Source organism: Gymnoscopelus braueri, assembly GCF_963280865.1.
Source record: "Gymnoscopelus braueri genome assembly, chromosome: 3".
Lineage (NCBI taxonomy): Eukaryota > Metazoa > Chordata > Actinopteri > Myctophiformes > Myctophidae > Gymnoscopelus > Gymnoscopelus braueri.
In genome coordinates this window covers 45,973,034-45,992,877 of record NC_137612.1, presented here as the reverse complement: position 1 = coordinate 45,992,877, position 19,844 = coordinate 45,973,034, and the positions used below count along the sequence as shown (strand labels likewise).

Sequence of the window (19,844 nt, the reverse complement as noted above, 5' to 3'; positions counted from 1 at the left end):
GTATGATTCTGTGTCAATGTTCAAATAACCAACATAATAAAAGAATAAAACAACTTTTTATTGCAACTTTTTATTATGATGATGTTCATACAGTATGTTCACACACTCCAAAATGTGATGAGGTCAGTCATCGAGTCATTTTTATCCTTGTCATAATAAGTAGGCCTATTATAGGCTTCTTGGATATTTTCTGAAATATCATCAGCGTCTTTCAATTCATGAATAAAGGCTTCACAGACCCCTTGCACTCTGGATGCTGTAGCAACAATTCCTTGAGATTCCAACACACTCATGATTCCTGGGATAAATTTGACATTCCACAGTCTTTTCACTATGTCTTTAAAATGGTTGTAGACATAATATCTGGGTAGTGTACCAAGACATTGGTGTTCAAGTTGACTAGGGTGATCAACTTGACAACCGTAACAGTCATCCTTCATCTGATCAATTATCGTGACATCCAACAGCCTGACGACGCATGTTTTTATAATATCCAGAAAGACCGTTCCACACAGTCCGTCCGGTTGATCCAGGGTCAGGGGTGATTCCACTGGAGAGGGTGGCAGAAACTCTGGCGATGAGCAAGGGGTGAAGTATAACATCGGTGATGATGGCGGCGATGGACCGTGGCACGCCATGGCATATTCATCGCCCCAGGGGTCATCCGTGGGATCGTATGGTTGTGAGGGTAGCAGAAACTCTGGCGATGAGCAGGGGGTTGAGTAGAACACAGGCGTTGGTGGAGATGGGGGTAATGTCAGGGGCAAGTATTCACCAGGCACTGTGAATACTTGTAGTAGTAACGGAGTTGTAGAGTTGACCTCTTCTCTTTGTTCGATAGAACCCTCCATGTTTTTTTTTTTTTTGAATAACGATAGAAGAGAAGCGTCTCTTATATCCTTGGAGAAATAGGTGTGGCTATGAGGGTGGAGCAGAAAAAGTGGGGGTGAGTATTCAAATGAGTGGAATTTCAAAAGATTTGAAGTTTACCGTTTTATCTTTTACCGTTTTATCTTTTGCCATAAGATTCAGAAGAAATCAAGCCTTCTGTTGATATTGTAGCCTTCTATATGTAGATATCCCCTGCACAGCTGCACCTCAGACAGGGGAGACACCAAGTAGTCATAGAGACACAGGGGAGACACCGAGTAGCTGTAGATATAGTTAGTTAGATGCATTTGTGTCCATAGCCATCCTCAAAGGATTTTACAATCACGCCATTGTATAACAAATTGAATTCTACGCTAGGGGTTGTGAATCTCACATACATTTTCAAATTGCTAGAATTTGTGAAACCATATACACACCTATCTGCATCATCGTACACTAAGTGTACTCCAGGGTCATTGCTCGTAGTACGTCTGAGAACTCCTCCATTCTTCTTTTTAGGAGCAAAACATACATCACTATTATACATTACATCATTAACATTAGCATGTAGATCGGTATCGACATTCATAGACGCCATATTGTCATACAAAATGAGAGAGTAAGAGCAGATACTAGGAGCATACCCAAGCCTACACCTATATATACCATATAGGTAATAGAACACACCCATTATAGAACACACCCCAAACACCTATCCTAGTAGATTCAAGATAATAGAACACACAAGATTCAAAGATTCAAAGTGTTTTGATATTTTTTTATTGGTGTCTTTTAAAAAAGATGTTACACATGTTCCATGAATATATTTACACACATACTGAATGACTAGTACACTAGCAGTATTGACCATCGAGAATACAATCAATAGATTCAGATCATTGAGAATACAATCACTAATCCTCTAATGATTGGTTTTGCAGTATTGTCCATCGAGAATACAATCAATAGATTCAGATCATTGAGAATACAATCACTAATCCTCTAATGATTGGTTTTGCAGTATTGCCCATCGAGAATACAATCAATAGATTCACTTTATTGCTCCAGATTATACAATCCCCGGATTGTGCATTTAGAAATCTGTTGCTCCAGCCAGATTCCCCCATTGAGAACTCAGATTTGAGAACTCAGATTGAGAACTCAGATTTATACGTCTTGGTTTCTTCGTAGAGACACATGACGCTATACGATTAACACCGTTAAGACGATCCTCCAGTAGAATCATCTTTCGATTGTCTTTTACTTTGACGAAGAAAATATTGATTAGATTCATCATATCTTGCACCAGCAGCAAATCTTCTGCATGAAAGGATGTTTCAAAGGATGTTTCACATGATATTGATACTATCATTGGCCATGAATATGTCCTTGAACAGTCAATAAGATTGAGAAAGTCAATGCCTGTTGGTTTGATGTTTGATGTAGTCAGCAGATAATCGATGAAGTCCATAATGACAGTCTTGAATCTTTCAAAATCAGATGCATAAACACGCACATGATGCGATCCATCTTCAAACAATGTTTCACCTTCTTCCAATATATACAGGTCAACAAATGGAAAACGGATGGGTGGTGAAAAATGGCATCGTAATTTTCGATCATTAGAGAGTTGCCATATCATTTCATCCTCGTCCTGGTAAATCACATGGGTAGACTCCATCTTCTTTTTCTTAGTCTGCTGGGATAGTCAGCTCTTATAAAGATTTGTAGGACCACACCCCATACTGACGTAGGAGGGAGTTGACTCCATAATTGGCTATAACTTAAATTCAAGAAGACCATTGTTAAGTCTTTGTATCAGCTCTGTCATTTTTTGGTAACACCCCTGTACATGACCCCCTGGTGAACGGCCACATAAGTAACACCATTCATGGTTAGCCAGTGTAACATATATCCTGTTTGTTAATTTAACTTCAGATACTTTCCATGCATCCGGGGCAGTGATTGCGTTTGGATGTGCAATAAACCCTCTACGAAACCTTTCCTGTCCAATTTCAATTTCAAGCCGATCTGATGTATAGTTAGCTTTGAGATATGGACATTCTCCTCTGGTGAAGTAAGCATGTTGATTTAAAAGCGTATCACCAGGCAGAAACTTTGAAAGGCCCAGTTTGCAAGTTGGACACCTGTGATTATCATCAACCCCGGTGTGTTCCATGTTAGAAGGGTCACCTAACCATGCAAAATGTGACGATTTAAAGCCAGAATCAGATTTCAGATTGTTTGATTTGATACCGGGCTCATTGCATTGTAAAGGTAACCCGCACAATGCAGCTTCACGGGCATAATATGAATGGTCATCGGCTGGAATATATTTGCCTCCGTGTGTATCATTCATCCATTTAACCCGCCCTTCCATAAGTCTATCAAAATAGGGATCTCCACCAGTGGCTACGTATCGGCCATTTTTAAAGATTATTCTGTCAAAAATTGTGGGCTCGCCATCATCCTCGGGTTTGAAGGGTGGAGTAGGTATAGCAAAAGGATTGGCTGTTTGAACGGAAAATGGATTGGTTGTTTGTTTAACAGAATCCTGTTCTGGTAGTTCTCGTATGTTATCCATTTGAAAAGGTAAAAGTTGTCTGAGTCTCTTATATCATGTAACCTTGTAAGCTTCTTTGTCTGATGGGTTAGTCTGCTCTTATAAAGACTGCGTTATATACTCTTCTAGGTCCACCCCCACTGTGACGTAGGTTAGTTAGCTGGGGCTTTTACAGTTATTTGGATTGTTTTGATATTTTTTATTTTATTTGTGTCTTTTTAAAAAAGATGTTACACATGTTCCATGAATATATTTACACACATACTGAATGTTACAAATGTTCCATGAATATATTTACATACATACTGAATGACTAGTACACTAACAGTATTGTCCATCGAGAATACAATCAATAGATTCAGATCATCGAGAATAGCGTTGCTCCAGCAGGTGTAGAGCTATCTGCAGCGCTTGGTCTACTCAGGCGGACACGTCCGGGGTCTCTTTGGAGGATGAGACACGGTGATGTCATTTTCCAATGGTGCTTGAATTGAATTGAATTGAATTGATTGGAAAATGACCAGATGACCTTCGGTGAACTGCTTCTCCAACAAAATCATTTTCTGGACTCTCTCTTTTTGACTTTCGAAGTAAACCTCTAGGTCTCTCAATAACTGCCGGATAATCCATATGTCCTCCAGATGGAAGGCCAGATGGACTGGATAAGACCGCTCTAGCTCCATGGCGGTTTTGGGGAGCCGGACTGAATCACCATCCTTCCTAAATCTTACCAGAAGCCACTGAAGAGACCTGGAACAGTCGACGACGAAGGCAGGGTCGCCCCTTGAATGGGATGGTGCCTCGGGATCCACTTCCACAATACAGCTAGCCTTGAATTCACGGTTCTGGCTCCCCGCTTGCATGTAATCACAGAACTCTAGGATCGGCTTCTTCAGCTCTTCAAATTCTGTAGCATACACACGCAAATCCCGATAGAGTTGGTCATCATCAAACACACTCTCTCCAGCTTCGAGTGTCTGCAAAGTAATCCATGGCGATCGATGGTAGAAGGGCATGTAATAACATATCATTTTTCGGGAGTGGTTCAGCTGCCAAATGTTCTTATCAACCCCACGGTGGATCAAACCGGTAGATGCCATTTTTCCCGTATTCAATTAATATATTTTTAAATTAATTAAGCCTTGTACTGTTTCAGTCCTTTGGGGACTTTCAGTAGTCGACTGTATGTGTCTTCCCTATTTAAAAGAAAAAAGATGCCTGATAAGGGGGGGAGGACCTTTCTTTCAAATGGTCCATAACTCCCCACATCCCCTGAATTAAACTCTTTAGATTCTGTATATATATATTCTATATATTCTATAATCTTATTATCTTCTTAGTAGATACTACTTACAATATATACACGGATATAAAACACTATAGACAAATAGTTTTCTGTTTTAGAATAAGGTTTATCTTTTTATTAACAATTTTCATCTTCTTAGTTCAATATCAATATTGAACTAAAAAAAAACAGTCCTAACACTTAGAAGTCTGTTAGAGCAGAAACATCTTACTTGTATCTTAAATATTGGTTCATAGGTATATAATACTGTATACATGGGGATGATCTGGTGTTAGAGAAGAGAGGAAAAGAGGAAAGATTGCTGGGGAATGTGTGAGAGAAGGGAGAGTGAACGAGAAAGGATGTTAGAGAAGAGAGGAAAAAGAGGAAAGAGATGTTAAGAGAAGCCACTTTACTGGCCTTCGGTGACCATTAGAAATAGATGTTTTTGATCAAATATCTACAAATCCTATGATCACACTAAACGTATAACAATATGAATACCATAAGGTAGTGACTTTGCCCTGCTAATTGGGAATATAACTTATAATATATATAATAGTATCTACTGTAAAATACAAACCCCTCTATGCTATATTGTCACTAATAACTAACAATATCTACATAGCTTTGCAACAAATGTTGATTTGTGTTTAACCCTACCACTATTAGAACTTAATTATAGACAGAGTTTTAGACTAACAGATAATTTCTGTCTATTTATCAACTATTAAATACTATTTTTCCTTTGTAATGAACTTTGGACATGTAATGGACCCCCGTCAGGGTCATTCTTTAAGAGGCTGCAGTGGCTCAGGGGTAGAGTGGCCGGGTAGAGTGAACTGGAAAACCGTAAGGTTCCCCGTTCGATTCCGGGGGTGGGGCGCTCCCCTAGAGTTAGTGTGAAGTGTCCTTGAGCAAGACGCTGAACCCCTAAACAATATATTTGTACATGGTTTCCTCTGCCATCGGTGTGTGAATGGGTTAATGACACAATCAATGTAAAACGCTTCGGATAGAAATGCTATATAAATGCACCATTTAAACAAGCCTAGACTAAACTACCACATTTTACTAGCATACTGTGTTGTTGTTTCTGTCAGAGATTTACACAAGTAGTATTTGTGTGCAGAAAAAAAAAAACTTCAGTTTTTTCAGGTTTTCATATAATGATGTTTGGTATGATGTGTTATAGTATAGTAAGTATAGCAAGATAACTTGGTTCATTACTGCCTTACCTAAGCAGATTGGATCATTAGATACCTTTGGCCATACAATTAGGAATCTAATCTAATCTAATGTATTAAGCCCCCCCAACACCACAACAATACCCTTTATTACATTATACATTACATTACAATACCCTTACAATAAGTGCATTCAACATAGGCAGGGGATGAAAACTACTAGTCACCAGAAGTCTTAAGGACATTCTTTTCTAAAAAATAAATAAAAAAACAGGCGACAGCCAAGCGTGGATATTGGCCATAGTGTGAGATTTAACACATTGTATAGATAACTTTGCCCCTTTTTGTACATACATTTTGGTACATATAATATCCTGAGAGAAGAAATGATACTGCATGATACTAGGAGAAAAAACAAAAGTGCCATATATAGTGTACTTTCGGTTGGATAGTTTTCAAACGCATGTATGCATACAAAAGTATTTAGATAAAAATACAAATGTTGTTATAAAGCATAACAAGTTACTTAAAACATGCTAGATACTACTTAACAGTGAATAATACTTTAAACTTTGGTGATATGTGTAGGTAATCTCGTAATCTGTGAGAGTTGCTACTGATGTACTTAAACTACTATAGCTGAAGCTATAAGTTGGGTCCACACTATGGGTACCTGATAGTAAATGTGTAAAGCGTTAACATTACTAAATCTAAAACCTAGTCACTATACACACCATATTTACATCATAAAACTGTACTACCGTTTAAACTATATATTGTGATCTAAAAGACATGACCAGTCATGTCAGATATTAAACAATTGTTTTACAGAACACCCCAGGGTCCATTTGGTTACCACTAAGAGACTGAGTTATTTTTAGGGTACCAGGCGCGTGTAACACCCCCCTCGAGAACTAGAATATAACATATAGATGCGGAAGGCAGCTGCTAGATGTATTATTGTACTGAAAAAACAGACAACCTACTGTCTATGTGGTTCACTATGCCCTAAAATGTATAGAACATAGAGTTGGTCATCACACACACACACACACACACACACACACACACACACACACACACACACACACACACACATACACACACCATGTTGTAATCATTTTACACTCTCAATAGTTAAATTATTATTATTATCTACATTACTTCATTAAAGAATTGTTATTTTTTGATCAACCTTAACCCTAACCCTAAACCTAACCCTATCCCCCTCATCAAATATTGATTCCCTGGCTCACAGACCCCGGGGAAAGTAACAAATCACACGTAGGCACGAGCCAGCTGCATCCTCAGGGCCATAACCCAGATCTATTTGTTTAGTCTAACTACCACAGATACTGGATATAAAGTATCTGTCCAGTATTGAGCTGAAGAGACACACAGAGTCACAACTCACAAGCATACACACGTGAATCCTTGTACACATGTACACCCAGGCATACAGCTTTTCTACTTTGGCAATGTAAACGTATGTTTTCTCATGCCAATAAGCCCTTTGAATTGAATGCTGTGAAAACTGCTGAGAGATGACAGGTGTGAAAAACCCGATGGAGGGAGGGGGGTAGCTGAGTCCCCCCTCTCATAGTTTTTATTACAAACCCTTGTCTCATTGAGCTTGTAGATTTGCTATTTTCATATAATTTTTACATTTTTGTATAATTATAACCATTATAACATAGGTTTCATGAAATGTGTTCATGAAATATGTTAGAGTTAATGATTAAATAAAATACACTGTCTCCCTGTTTGCAGCCGTGGGCCTCTGAGAGAACAATGCTCCAAAAACACCTCAGGTGTGAAAATGCCTCTGTCAGAGGAACCACAAGCCATGTCCCTAGGTACTTCCAACCATTGGTTGGATATAATCACCCAGCATGCAATTGTGAACTTTGGGCATGTTTGGGGCTTAATAAGTTAGTTTTGAAAACAAATATATTGTTTAGGATAATGCATGGTGTCCCATTAAGGTTTTATCTAACGTAACAAAACATTAGAAGAGTGATAATGTGGTAAATTTTGGTATATTATTTTTAAAACCATGGGGTATAATGTTTGCGCATAGTGTCTAACCGTATCCTCTCTTCCAATTATCTCACCTTGAGTCCTGTGCTTAGAATCCCCCTGTGGTGGGGATCAGTCAGACTCCAACTTTAATCACTCTCATCGCTACGGCAGTTGTTTTAATGTTATTAATGTTCTTAATGTTCTTAAATAGTTTAGAATAGTAGAATAGTAAAAAATAAACCTATGATATGACAAGTGAAGTATGTATGGTAGTATGGTAAATTCTGATAGACCTATGTATGCCTGCAGTACCACTGATGACCATTTAGCCCCTATATCATGGTATTTTGTATTTACACCCCGATGATTTAAATTCTGATAGACATATGCATGCCTGCAGTACCACTGATGACCATTTAGTCCCCATATCATTATATTTTGTATTTATCCCCTAATGATTTAAATTCTGCAGTACCCCTGATGTCCATTATCCAGCCCAGAGATTAATTACGATCCCCTACATCCAGTAGCTGTCATAAGAACGGAGGGGTTCACTCTATGATCATCACGCAATCATGGATCACCCATACGAAGGTGTCGCACACATAGAATTACAGATCTACAGTATAAGGGGCCATAGGCCCCGGTAGATAGATAGATAGATAGATAGATAGATAGATAGATAGATAGATAGATAGAAAGAGAGAGATAGTGAAATGAATTGACAGCTGTTTAGGATATGCTAGCGTGGGAACTTGTCACACATAGAGAATACATGGGCCATTGGCTCCCCACCCCCCCAGACCCATGATTAACAGTGACTGCAACAAAATGACCGAGAGAGCGATTGAGAAAAAAAAGAGAAAAAAGAGAATTAGATTGAAAAAGAGAGGATTTAAGAATGCATTAATTAATGAACGAATTAAATAATTAAATTCTAAATATACCTATTCGGATTAAATCTATTTATAATGATGTTATTAATAGAAAGGCTATTTTTATGTATATATTAATAGATATATATATATAGATTAATATAAATAGAAATGTGCGCAACAGCGCCACCTATTCCCCCAGTGGCCATTAGGGTGTAATGAATCGCCGCATATAGGACACTACTATCGAGCATATCGCTATCGGCAACATCGGCCTTAAAAATGCTACATCGGTAATCGAACCGATATAGTTTTTTAGCCAACATTTTATAATATTTATGTTTGGGGAAAAAAGCCTTTTGTCAGGATGAAGGCTTCAGATTCTATCTGTGTTTTGGGGGTAAACTTTCAAAAGGCTCAACAAATTGTTAAGTAAAAAATACCTGTACTACATTTCACATTTTACATCAGTTGGCCTAATGAATCAGGTAATACACATGTACCGATTTCTTTTTTGAAGTCTCGCATCTGCACCCAGAATCACAGTTACTGTATAACCACTTAAACTCCAGCATCCATATCGTGGGGAAAGCTTTCGCAGAAATAGCCGATCGACAAGCTCACAACGCGTCATGCTGAGCTTGCCGATCGGCTATTTTCAGCGAAAGCTTTCCCCACATTAACAGAAAAACTGAAAAGACACTAGTATAGAGCCCTGAGGGACTCCGGTCAACCGTATAGGGTTTAAGTGGATAACAGGTGTAAGGTAAACCCTACTGGAAAATTGCCTTGCAATATCGGTATCTGCATATCGGTCAATTTGACCATGCAATTATTCAGTAATCGGATATCGGCCACATTTTCAATATTGTGCGTCCCTAATTTGGTCCCCGGACCTGACGTTGAGAAACTGTTTATACTACTGCGTTACTGAAGCAATACACACTAAGTAAGTACTACATAACTATGTGTACCACTACTGTTAATGCTGTGACAAGAGTACATCATCTTCTCTACCAAGACTGGAATACTAATACTAAATACAATTTCTACTGCTACTGCTCCTCCTCTCTATGTTACTTACAGTGTGTGTGTGTGTGTGTGTGTGTGTGTGTGTGTGTGTGTGTGTGTGTGTGTGTGTGTGTGTGTGTGTGTGTGTGTGTGTGTGTGTGTGTGTGTGTGTGTGTGTGTGTGTGTGCGCTAGATGTGTGTGTCTCGCGGGTTATGAAGGGGACGGTAATTCCTGTACTCTTGTCAACCCCTGTCTGAGGAGCGACCGCGGCGGGTGTGACGCCAATGTAAGTGTGTGTGTGTGTGTGTGTGCGTGCGTGCGTGCGTGCGTGCGTGCGTGCATGTGTGTGCGCGCACGCGTGCACGTGTGTGCGTGCAGTGGGGGACAAAGTACTCAACCCCAGTACTTGAGTCAAAGTAAAGTAAGTTAAGTAAAGTTGCTCTGTCAAATTTCTACTTGAGTTAAAGTACTGGAGTACTTCAAAATAAGTGTGTTTTCTTATTACTACCAGTGCATTGCTGTATGGACATTTAGAAATCCGCTCCAAGAAAATAAATTGCGACACGTTGTGAGCTTCACACCCTCTAGTTCAGCGGTTCTCAAAGTGGGTTCCGAGGACCCCCAGGTGTCCTTTGGTTGGGTTCCAGGGGGTCCCCAGCAAAAGTAGTTAACAGCATCACAATCACTTTAACCACTTTATCCATTTATACGTTGGGCTATTCCAAAATTGCAGATGTACAAGCTCACAACGCGTCACTTCGTGCCGCGTTGCGAGCTTGTACATTTGCTATTTTAGAAAATATTTGAAAAAATACAGAAAATGTCTGTCTGTCTGTCTGTCTGTCTGTCTGTCTGTCTGTCTGTCTCTCTCTCTGCAGGCAATGTGTGTGTTTGCTGGTGCAGTTAATGTGTCGTGTGTGTGTTCGGAGGGCTGGTCAGGCGATGGCAGTGTGTGTGTAGAGATCGACAACTGTCAGCTGGCCTCCAGGGGGGGCTGCAGCCCCAACGCAGACTGCCAATACATCGGCCCCGCCCAGGTAACACACTCACACCTGTCCACAACACACACACCTGTCCACAACACACACACACACACACACACACACACACACACACACACACCTGTCCACAACTCACACACACACACACACACACACACACACACACCTGTCCACAACACACACACACACACACACACACACACACACACACACACACACACACACACACACACACACACACACACACACACACACACACACACACACACACACACACACACACACACACACACACACACACACACACACATCTGTCCACACACACACACACACACACACACACACACACACACACACACACCCACCCACCCGCACACACACACCCACACGTCTAGGTAACACCTCATATTAAAAAAGAAATATTGACAGATATTGTCTGTCTGTCTGTCTGTCTGTCTGTCTGTCTGTCTGTCTGTCTGTCTGTCTGTCAGAGTGAGTGTGTGTGTAAGACAGGTTATATGGGAGATGGAATCATCTGTGAGCTCATCAACCCATGTCTGACAGATAACGGAGGCTGTCATTTCCTGGTACGCACACACACACACACACACACACACACACACACACACACACACACACACACACACACACACACACACACACACACACACACACACACACACACACATGAAATATTTATTTATGTCCACATAATAAGAAGTACAGGATGTACAAAGGACATAAACACTGCCAGTGCAGTCAGATGAAGGGAAAACAGTTAGTTACAAAGCGCATGTAAAGCAGAGCAACGTTACATACAAAACAAAAGATGGCATACTTGTCGAACACAGCGGACAACAATCATGGGTAAAGGAAGCAACGCCTCCTCCAAATTGAGCGGCTTCCTATAATAGCTGATATTGAGCAGTACCTTGCTAATTGTTTAGCCCTCCTTTTGGAGAGGCCGGCCATTTGCAGGCCCCTTACAACCAACTTGTGCACGTGCCCTAGACTACCAAAGATAAAAACCAAAAGTTTACATCTGTAGCCTAGCTGAGAGATGGTCTGCTCTAGCTGATGATATTTTAGCACTTTGGTTAGGAAGGCTTCCTCTAAGCTGTAATCAAAAGTACAGCCGACCTCGAGAATGAACACCTCCCTATGGTTTTCATTAACAACAATGACATCAGGGGTGTTAGCTGAAATGTTAGAGAACACAGAATCATCGTTACACAGGTTAAACATGCTCGGCTTCACAGTAGAATGCTTATACAGCATGATGGAGGACCTGAAAATAGAAGTGATATCTTTAGATATCAAATCCACTATTCTGTCATGCCTACTTATGTAGAGTCCCCTGTATACATGGCACCCATTTAAGATGTGGGACATGGTTTCAGCTATTTGTTCATGACCATGATGTATACAGTGAGGAGCATGGTTGCCTGGAAACCAGATGGAGAGGTTAAGTTTAGATGGTAAAACCTGCAACCTCGCTTTCAGAGTAAAGATAATAATGCATTCGTCTAAAGCAAAAAAAATTAGCACAGAGTGCGAGACAGAATGATCCGCAGCGGGGAGACATGCAGTCTTCCCTTGCAACCTCAGTTCAGTCCAATGCTAACATCATTTTGTACATCACTACATTAACGACGGTAGTTACGACGGGTTAGCCTGGTAAACCCTCCCTCCGGAAATCTCATTTCTATTTGATTCCAGGAGTGAGTCTGGCCTGATAGCCCTTTGTGGGGGTTTCTAGTGAAATTACCAGCTAACCGAGCCTATCAGCGTCGTCGCACATCGTTCTGTGATTGACAGCGACAGTTGGCCAATCAGGTGGCGAGTTCGAGTGAGCCCAAAACACGAACGGCAGCCATCTTTTTCTTGTCCACTATATTCTCCGCTATTTTTTGACTTCAAAAAGCTCTCTAACTTCTATTTTGAGGCACGGAATTTACTTATAAGATATCGTTTGGATAGAATTTACTTGTTTAACTTCATATATGTGGTCAATTAATCATGACAAAGCCTATTTAAAAATAAAAATTTAGAGAACCGGTAGGGGTGGGCAGTGACACCCATGTATCCGAATAAGGCAACCCATTTTGGGCATGAACGTCTCAAAAGTCCCGTTGCGTCACATTAGACTGGTGAACTGCTGATTGGCTGAAGGGGAAAAATTATCATTGGCTGAAGGGGTTGTCAGTCAACTGTATTACTCCCGCCCAACTCCAGCCCGCAGCCAATATTGCAGAATGGGCGATCAGGCCAGACTCACTCCTGGAATCAAATAGAAATGAGATTTCCGGAGGGAGGGTTTACCAGGCTAACGACGGGTGTGTTTAAAGGAGAATTTTGGACTAAAGTTTTCTTACCTTTTCTATGACGTTATGATATCTTAGGATGAATGGTACAGTAGAAAAATGTCATTACTCCACCCCTGAGCCGCCACAGCTTAAAAGGTGCGCGGATAGGCCTTAGGTTAGATCACATATTTTAATAGCTTTTTTTTTTTTTTTTTTTTGTGAGATCTGACGTTCATAGTGACAGAACACTGTCCCAAATTATTTTTATTTTTTTTAAAAGACAGAAGTCTCGCTAGACGAGATTGAAATCTCGAGATTTCAATCTCGTCTAGCGAGACTGAAATCTCGAGATTTCAATCTCGTCTAGCGAGACTTCCGTTTTTGTTTTTTTTTTCTTTTTTGGTTGCATAGTGTTGTTATAAAAACAACATTAGCGTGTCACCGGTGCTTCACACACACACACTTAAGAGTGGTTACATGTGTGTGTGTGTGTGTGTGTGTGTGTGTGTGTGTGTGTGTGTGTGTGTGTGTGTGTGTGTGTGTGTGTGTGTGTGTGTGTGTGTGTGTGTGTGTGTGTGTGTGTGTGTACATCAGGCTACGTGTGCGTTACAAGAGAACGGGGTTCACACCTGTACCTGTCCAGAAGGTTACCATGGAGATGGAGTCCTCTGCTATGGGACCATCCTGCAGGTACCATAATGCTTGTAATATACCTCTAATACTGTCCATAATGCTTGTAATATACCTCTAATACTGTCCATAATGCTTGTAATATACCTCTAATACTGTCCATAATGCTTGTAATATACCTCTAATACTGTCCATAATGCTTGTAATATACCTCTAATACTGGCCATAATGCTTGTAATATACCTCTAATACTGTCCATAATACTTCTAATATGCCTCTAATACTGTCCATAATGCTTGTAATATACCTCTAATACTGTCCATAATACTTCTAATATGCCTCTAATACTGTCCATGATGCTTCTAACATTCCTCTAATACTGGCCATAATACCTCTATGTACCATTATACTACCATAATACTTCTAATATAACTCTAATATTGGCCATAATACCTCTATGTACCATTATACTACCATAATACTTCTAATATAACTCTAATATTGGCCATAATAACTCTATGTACCATTATACTACCATAATACTTCTAATATACCTCTAATATTTTGAAGCATATTTAGATTGTCACAATAATATTATCATCAATTATTTGGCCACAATAATGATGACATGTTATTTTCATATGGTGCCATCCTTAGTGTGCTACCATTAGCATTATAATCTTCACCAGTAAGGCCAACGCTACAACGCTGGTGTGACTAAGAGATTCACTGACAAACATGTATTTTACGTGCATGGATTCTCAACTACGATGCAATAGTTGATCATGTGCAGGTTACACAGGAGCCAATTGGCAAGTCGTGCAGATCGGCGATTCCCAACCTGTGGGCCGTGGCGCTCCGGTGGGCCGTGAGGATATTGCAAGTTGGCCCCCAAATAATAAGCAAAATACTAAGATTGTAATGATAATATAACATTATCCCATTACAAAAAAAGATAGCAGATGTACAAGCTCGCAGCATTTGCACGAAGAGATTGTATATGTGCTATTTTTTAATAGCCAACGCTAAAATCTAAAATGACACAGATGCTTTGCCGGTTTTAATGGGCTAATTAAAGACAGTATGATGGTACACATTATTTTGTAACAATCGTCCTTTTACTTTGAAAGGATAATTATTAACTAAAGGGAAAATAACAGGATCGGCAGGTGTTTAACTGAATTACTTTATATATTTTAAGCCACAGAACAATAATTCACAAATCATAGGGGAAATAAATAATACACTTTTGGGTTTAAATAGACTTCTGTCCTCTGTCCCCATCTCTGCCCTAACAAACAAAAGAAATAAACAAACAGATGAACAAAACAATATTTATTCCACAAGCCCCTTCCCACTCAAACAATTCCCAATGTATTTTAATCCCTCCGATCACAGATTCCCCCGTAAACAATAAACAAAGTCACAACGTCAGTTACATGTTCAGAGCGCTGCACGGACAGTCGCTTACTCGCTTGACCAACAATAATAAACAATCCCTCTTTAATGTCCGAACGGCCTCTTGTAACCGCGGTCTCGAGAGTGTCTATTGTGTCCTTATATCCAAACGAAACATAAACGTCTTCTGCAACGACGGTCCAAATAATAACTAAAGTTCGGGGTACCCCTTAAATTGTAATCCAAAGAACAGAAAGCTTGGTATTATCTCACCGCGGCCGCTCCGTCAGAATCATTCCGCTCCTCTGCGTTTCATTCATAAAACCATCACTCGATTTCCCACGGCCTAGCAACGACACTGTCCGTTGTCCGCAGGGCTCGTCCGTTCTTAATTCTTGGCTGCAGCTTACTCCCGAGTTTAAACTTTATGACTTTATGACTTAAAGACGGTAATACTGGCGCCTAGGAGATCTCCTCTCTCTTCCTTCTGTTGCTTCTGATACACAGGTTTGTTGTTCTCCCCTCCCCCCTGTGCCACACCCTCTATTTGTAAAGTCGGATGGCATGGCACCAATGTTTCAATCACCCACAGCCCCCCAGACCCATTACCCTCACGTGAATTGGAAATGTCCATATTTCTCATAGTTTCCAACATGTTACATATCGGTCAGATATAATAACATCCATAGGTCAAGCAGATAAATATAATAATATAATGTGCATCTTAAAAATCTAATTATGTATAGAAATTATGTACAGAAATCACTGTCTGCCGTTACATCTGCAGAACCGTTCAACAACAATGTAAATTTATTCTGTTTTAATTTGTTTGTGTGTGTTTAGGAGCTGGTCAATGGTGACGATGTGGTGGACTTGTACGCTTTCTACCAGATGATGAAGGTGTGTATATAGCGATACAGCGGATGTGATGCCTCCTCCCCACCACCGTTTCGTCTTTATAGTCGCTCAAATGTATCAGAATATAAATCAAAATCATCGAAGCATATATAGTTTGCTGCTTATAGCCGAAATGGAAATGAATGGATGTGTGTGCTTTTTCCACTTGTTTTCGTGCAGCTAGGCAATGTCATTGGCCAGGATCTCAGTGGGAACGTGACAGCTCTGGTTCCATCCTCAAGCGCCCACGGCACAATCAGTTCCGCCCAGCACCGCTTCTGGAACAAACGCCACCGCTTGCCTCATTTTGTAAAGTAAACAGTAGCAGCAGCACAATGTAGAAATACTCTGTTACAAGTAAATGTCCTGTGTAGTTTCACTTGAGTAAAAAGTACAGCATTGGCATCAAAATACACTTAAGTGCCAAAGTACTTAAGTGAATGGCCTATTTAAAAAAAAAGCTCACAACACTGTGAGCTTGTAGATCTGCTATTTTCGCAATATTTGATATTTGTTGGAAAACAATCTGTAAGATCGATTAATTCTGTGTGGGGGGGGGGGGTCTACATTTTAATACAGCCATGCATTGATATTAAAAGAAAAAAGTACTTTTCAATTTGTACTTTTGAAAAGTTGAGCATTTTCAAAAGCATGTTAAAAGCAAGTACTCCAGTACTTTAACTAGGTAAATTGCCAATTAACCAACTAAGTGAAAGCAACTTTCACTTAGTAGTTGGGTCATATTTGACCAGATAGTATCTCGTTGCTGTCGGGCAGAAACCTCTTATCTCCATGTTTTAACTTTTTGTGTTTTTTATCGTAAATGAACACGTATGTGATCATGCCACAGCGTCACAGAAATGCATCAAAAGTAGCAGATCTACAAGCTCGAAACGTTCTGAGCTTGTGGATCCGCTACTTTTGCTATTTTCTCATTTGAAACCTCTCATCTAGAAACCTCTTATCTCCATGTTTTAACTTTTTGTGTTTTTTATCGTAAATGAACACGTATGTGATCATGCCACAGCGTCACAGAAATGCATCAAAAGTAGCAGATCTACAAGCTCGAAACGTTCTGAGCTTGTGGATCCGCTACTTTTGCTATTTTCTCATTTGAAACCTGAAAAGTAACATTTTTGGACATTGTGAGCAGGGTTGCCAGATCTGCGAATTATAATTTCCCCGCAAGATTTTATTTGAAAATAGCCGATCTACAAGCTCACAACTTGTGAGCTTGTAGATCTGCTATTTTCAAATAGCTGATGCATATGTTAAAGTGCTCTTGTGGCCCATAGTCGCTTCTTTTGGGCTGATTTTCCTAGACCTGGTTGCTTGTTTCTCTCACAGAATCTGGCAACGCTGATTTGTGAGGTTTCCACCCGACAGAGACGATTTCTATATACTTTTAACTCATGTAACTGGAGGTTGAGTACTTAGTCCACCACTGGTTGTTCTTGCAGGGCCCACTTCCTGCCAGGAGTGTATTCTGTGGAACAGCTGGAGAGGCTGGTGGGCAGCAGTGTGCCCACCCTGAGCCCACCCACACGCTGGACCGTTAGCAACGACACCGGGGTAAGACCACCACCACCACTACAACTACTGTACAACAACAACAACAACCTCTGGGAGGTCCCCATGAACTAATCACTGGGCTTCACAGAAATAATAATCCCTAATAACAATAATCTAAACAACAACAAGCTCACGATGCGCCGCATTGTGAGTTTGTACTGTAGATCTTCTAATATACAATGATTAAACATGTCAGTCATTTCTTTATATATTTGTTATTTGTCATATCTGCCCTGTGCAATAGTTTTTTACAAAGCCTATAAGGCAAACAGAAATGTATTTTTCATTCATATGTTCCAATGTTCAATGTCAAAAACATAATTACATCGTTAATCGCAATTATTCATGTAATAATTAAAGCCCTACAGTAGGTGTAGCTATGATATCCACTGTGTTTGTTTCGTTAGGTGGAGGCCGGGTGCAGCAATGATATCCACTGTGTTTGTTTCAGGTGCTGAAGATTGGAAACAGTTCCATCATCCGCTCCAACCTGCCTGCTATCAATGGATACCTTCACGTTATAGACCAGGTCTGACTGGGCTGGTTTTCACTTAACGTAATGTATCATAATAAGCAGAGATACGATACGATTAGATAAGGTAAGCACGGCAATTCAATGTGCTTTACACAAAGAATCAAGCAAAGGAAACCATATTATATATACATTAGGGATGCAATAAAAACAAATTAAGATTAATAATTACAGTGCAGGAGAGAGAAGAAATGAAAGGCAGAGGCAAACAGAAAGGTTTTTAGCCGTGATTGAAAAGAGCTAAGAGTGGCAGCAGACCTGCAGTTTTCTGGAAGTTTGTTGTGGTACATAAAAACTAAATGCTGCTTCCCCACGTTAAGTTTTGGTTCTAGGGACAGAAAGCGGACCTTTCCCCCGATAACCTGTGAGATCTGGATGTTCATGATACACACAAGATCAGAAATGTATTTTGGCCCTAAACCATTCAAAGCTTTATAGACCAACATGCATATTTTGAAATCAATTATTTGACACACAGGGAGCCATGCAGTGAAAGGATTTAATTTGCTATGGTATTTACCTGTCTGTCTGTCTGTCTGTCTGTCTGTCTGTCTGTCTGTCTGTCTGTCTGTCTGTCTGTCTGTCTGTCTGTCTGTCTGTCTGTCTGTCTGTCTGTCTCTGGTGGGTGTGGTCAGTTTCTGTTACCACCCATCTCAGACCTCCCCGCTGACCCCCACTCCCTGATGGAGTTCCTAAACTCCACCTCCAACTTCTCCCTGTTCAAAGAACATGCCCTGGTAAGACCTGTCTGTCTGTCTGTCTGTCTGTCTGTCTGTCTGTCTGTCTGTCTGTCTGTCTGTCTGTCTGTCTGTCTGTCTGTCTGTCTGTCTGTCTGTCTGTCTGTCTGTCTGTCTGTCTGTCTGTCTGTCTGTCTGTCTGCCTGTCTGTCTGTCTGTCTGTGTCTAAACTACAATTTGTCCGTGCGTGTGTGCGTGCGCGCGTGTGTGTGTTAGCTCTTCAACCTGTCAGAGAGGTTGGACACGTGGTCAAACACCATCCTACTGCCCACCGACGACGCAGTGAGAGACTACCTGGGAAAGACTAACTCCACCCAACTGGTAGGTCCTGATGGATGAAGCATTCTAACTGTTGACACACGTTCTAACTTCAAACACTTCAAACAATAATTGCAGCTACATGCTACAGTTATCTATCATCCGACTTCTTATGATATGACCCATAGGACAACCGTTCTTATTGATAAGGCACCTTTCATATTCCAACCGAACTGAGGTGATACCCCTCCCCCCTTTCCCCCGCTCAGTAATCTTATGGAATTCATCACAGTAGCTTGCTCTTTATCAAGCCGCTGAAGCAAGTTTGTGTACATACATCTAGCGTGGTTCTTTTAATACCTGGATATCGGACATATGTAGATTTTGTCATGGAGGTGTGGATGTGTCACTATTTCTTGACAGATTGTATTCATGCATGGTCACTAGAGGGGGACAGAGGTACCAACTCTCCAACAAAAGTTGGAGAGTTGGATGGATGAATGGATGGGTGGGTGGGTGGATGGATGGATGGATGGATGGATGAACCAGCTGTGTTTCTCTCTCAGACTCTAGAGGCGTTTGAATATCACATCATCCCCGATCAGCTGCTGTTCCCAGACCATGTGACAGATGGATTGCTGAAAAGCACCCTGCTGGGCTCCAACTACCAAGTCCAGTTCCACCTTAACCAGCACAACC

The 19,844-nt window shown here is 40.6% G+C and overlaps 1 protein-coding gene across 1 annotated transcript in view; it reads left to right on the top strand.

Moving 5' to 3' along the window:
• stab1 (stabilin 1) overlaps positions 1 to 19,844 on the top strand; it is an 80,621-nt gene that overhangs the window by 29,413 nt on the left and 31,364 nt on the right. Inside the window, 11 exon segments of the mRNA XM_080423603.1 lie at positions 10,007 to 10,100; positions 10,693 to 10,851; positions 11,307 to 11,402; positions 13,716 to 13,811; positions 15,993 to 16,049; positions 16,227 to 16,360; positions 17,507 to 17,618; positions 18,070 to 18,147; positions 18,786 to 18,887; positions 19,104 to 19,208; positions 19,712 to 19,844. The exon segment at positions 19,712 to 19,844 is cut by the window's right edge and continues 2 nt beyond it. Coding sequence (XP_080279729.1) covers positions 10,007 to 10,100; positions 10,693 to 10,851; positions 11,307 to 11,402; positions 13,716 to 13,811; positions 15,993 to 16,049; positions 16,227 to 16,360; positions 17,507 to 17,618; positions 18,070 to 18,147; positions 18,786 to 18,887; positions 19,104 to 19,208; positions 19,712 to 19,844 — 1,166 coding nt within the window.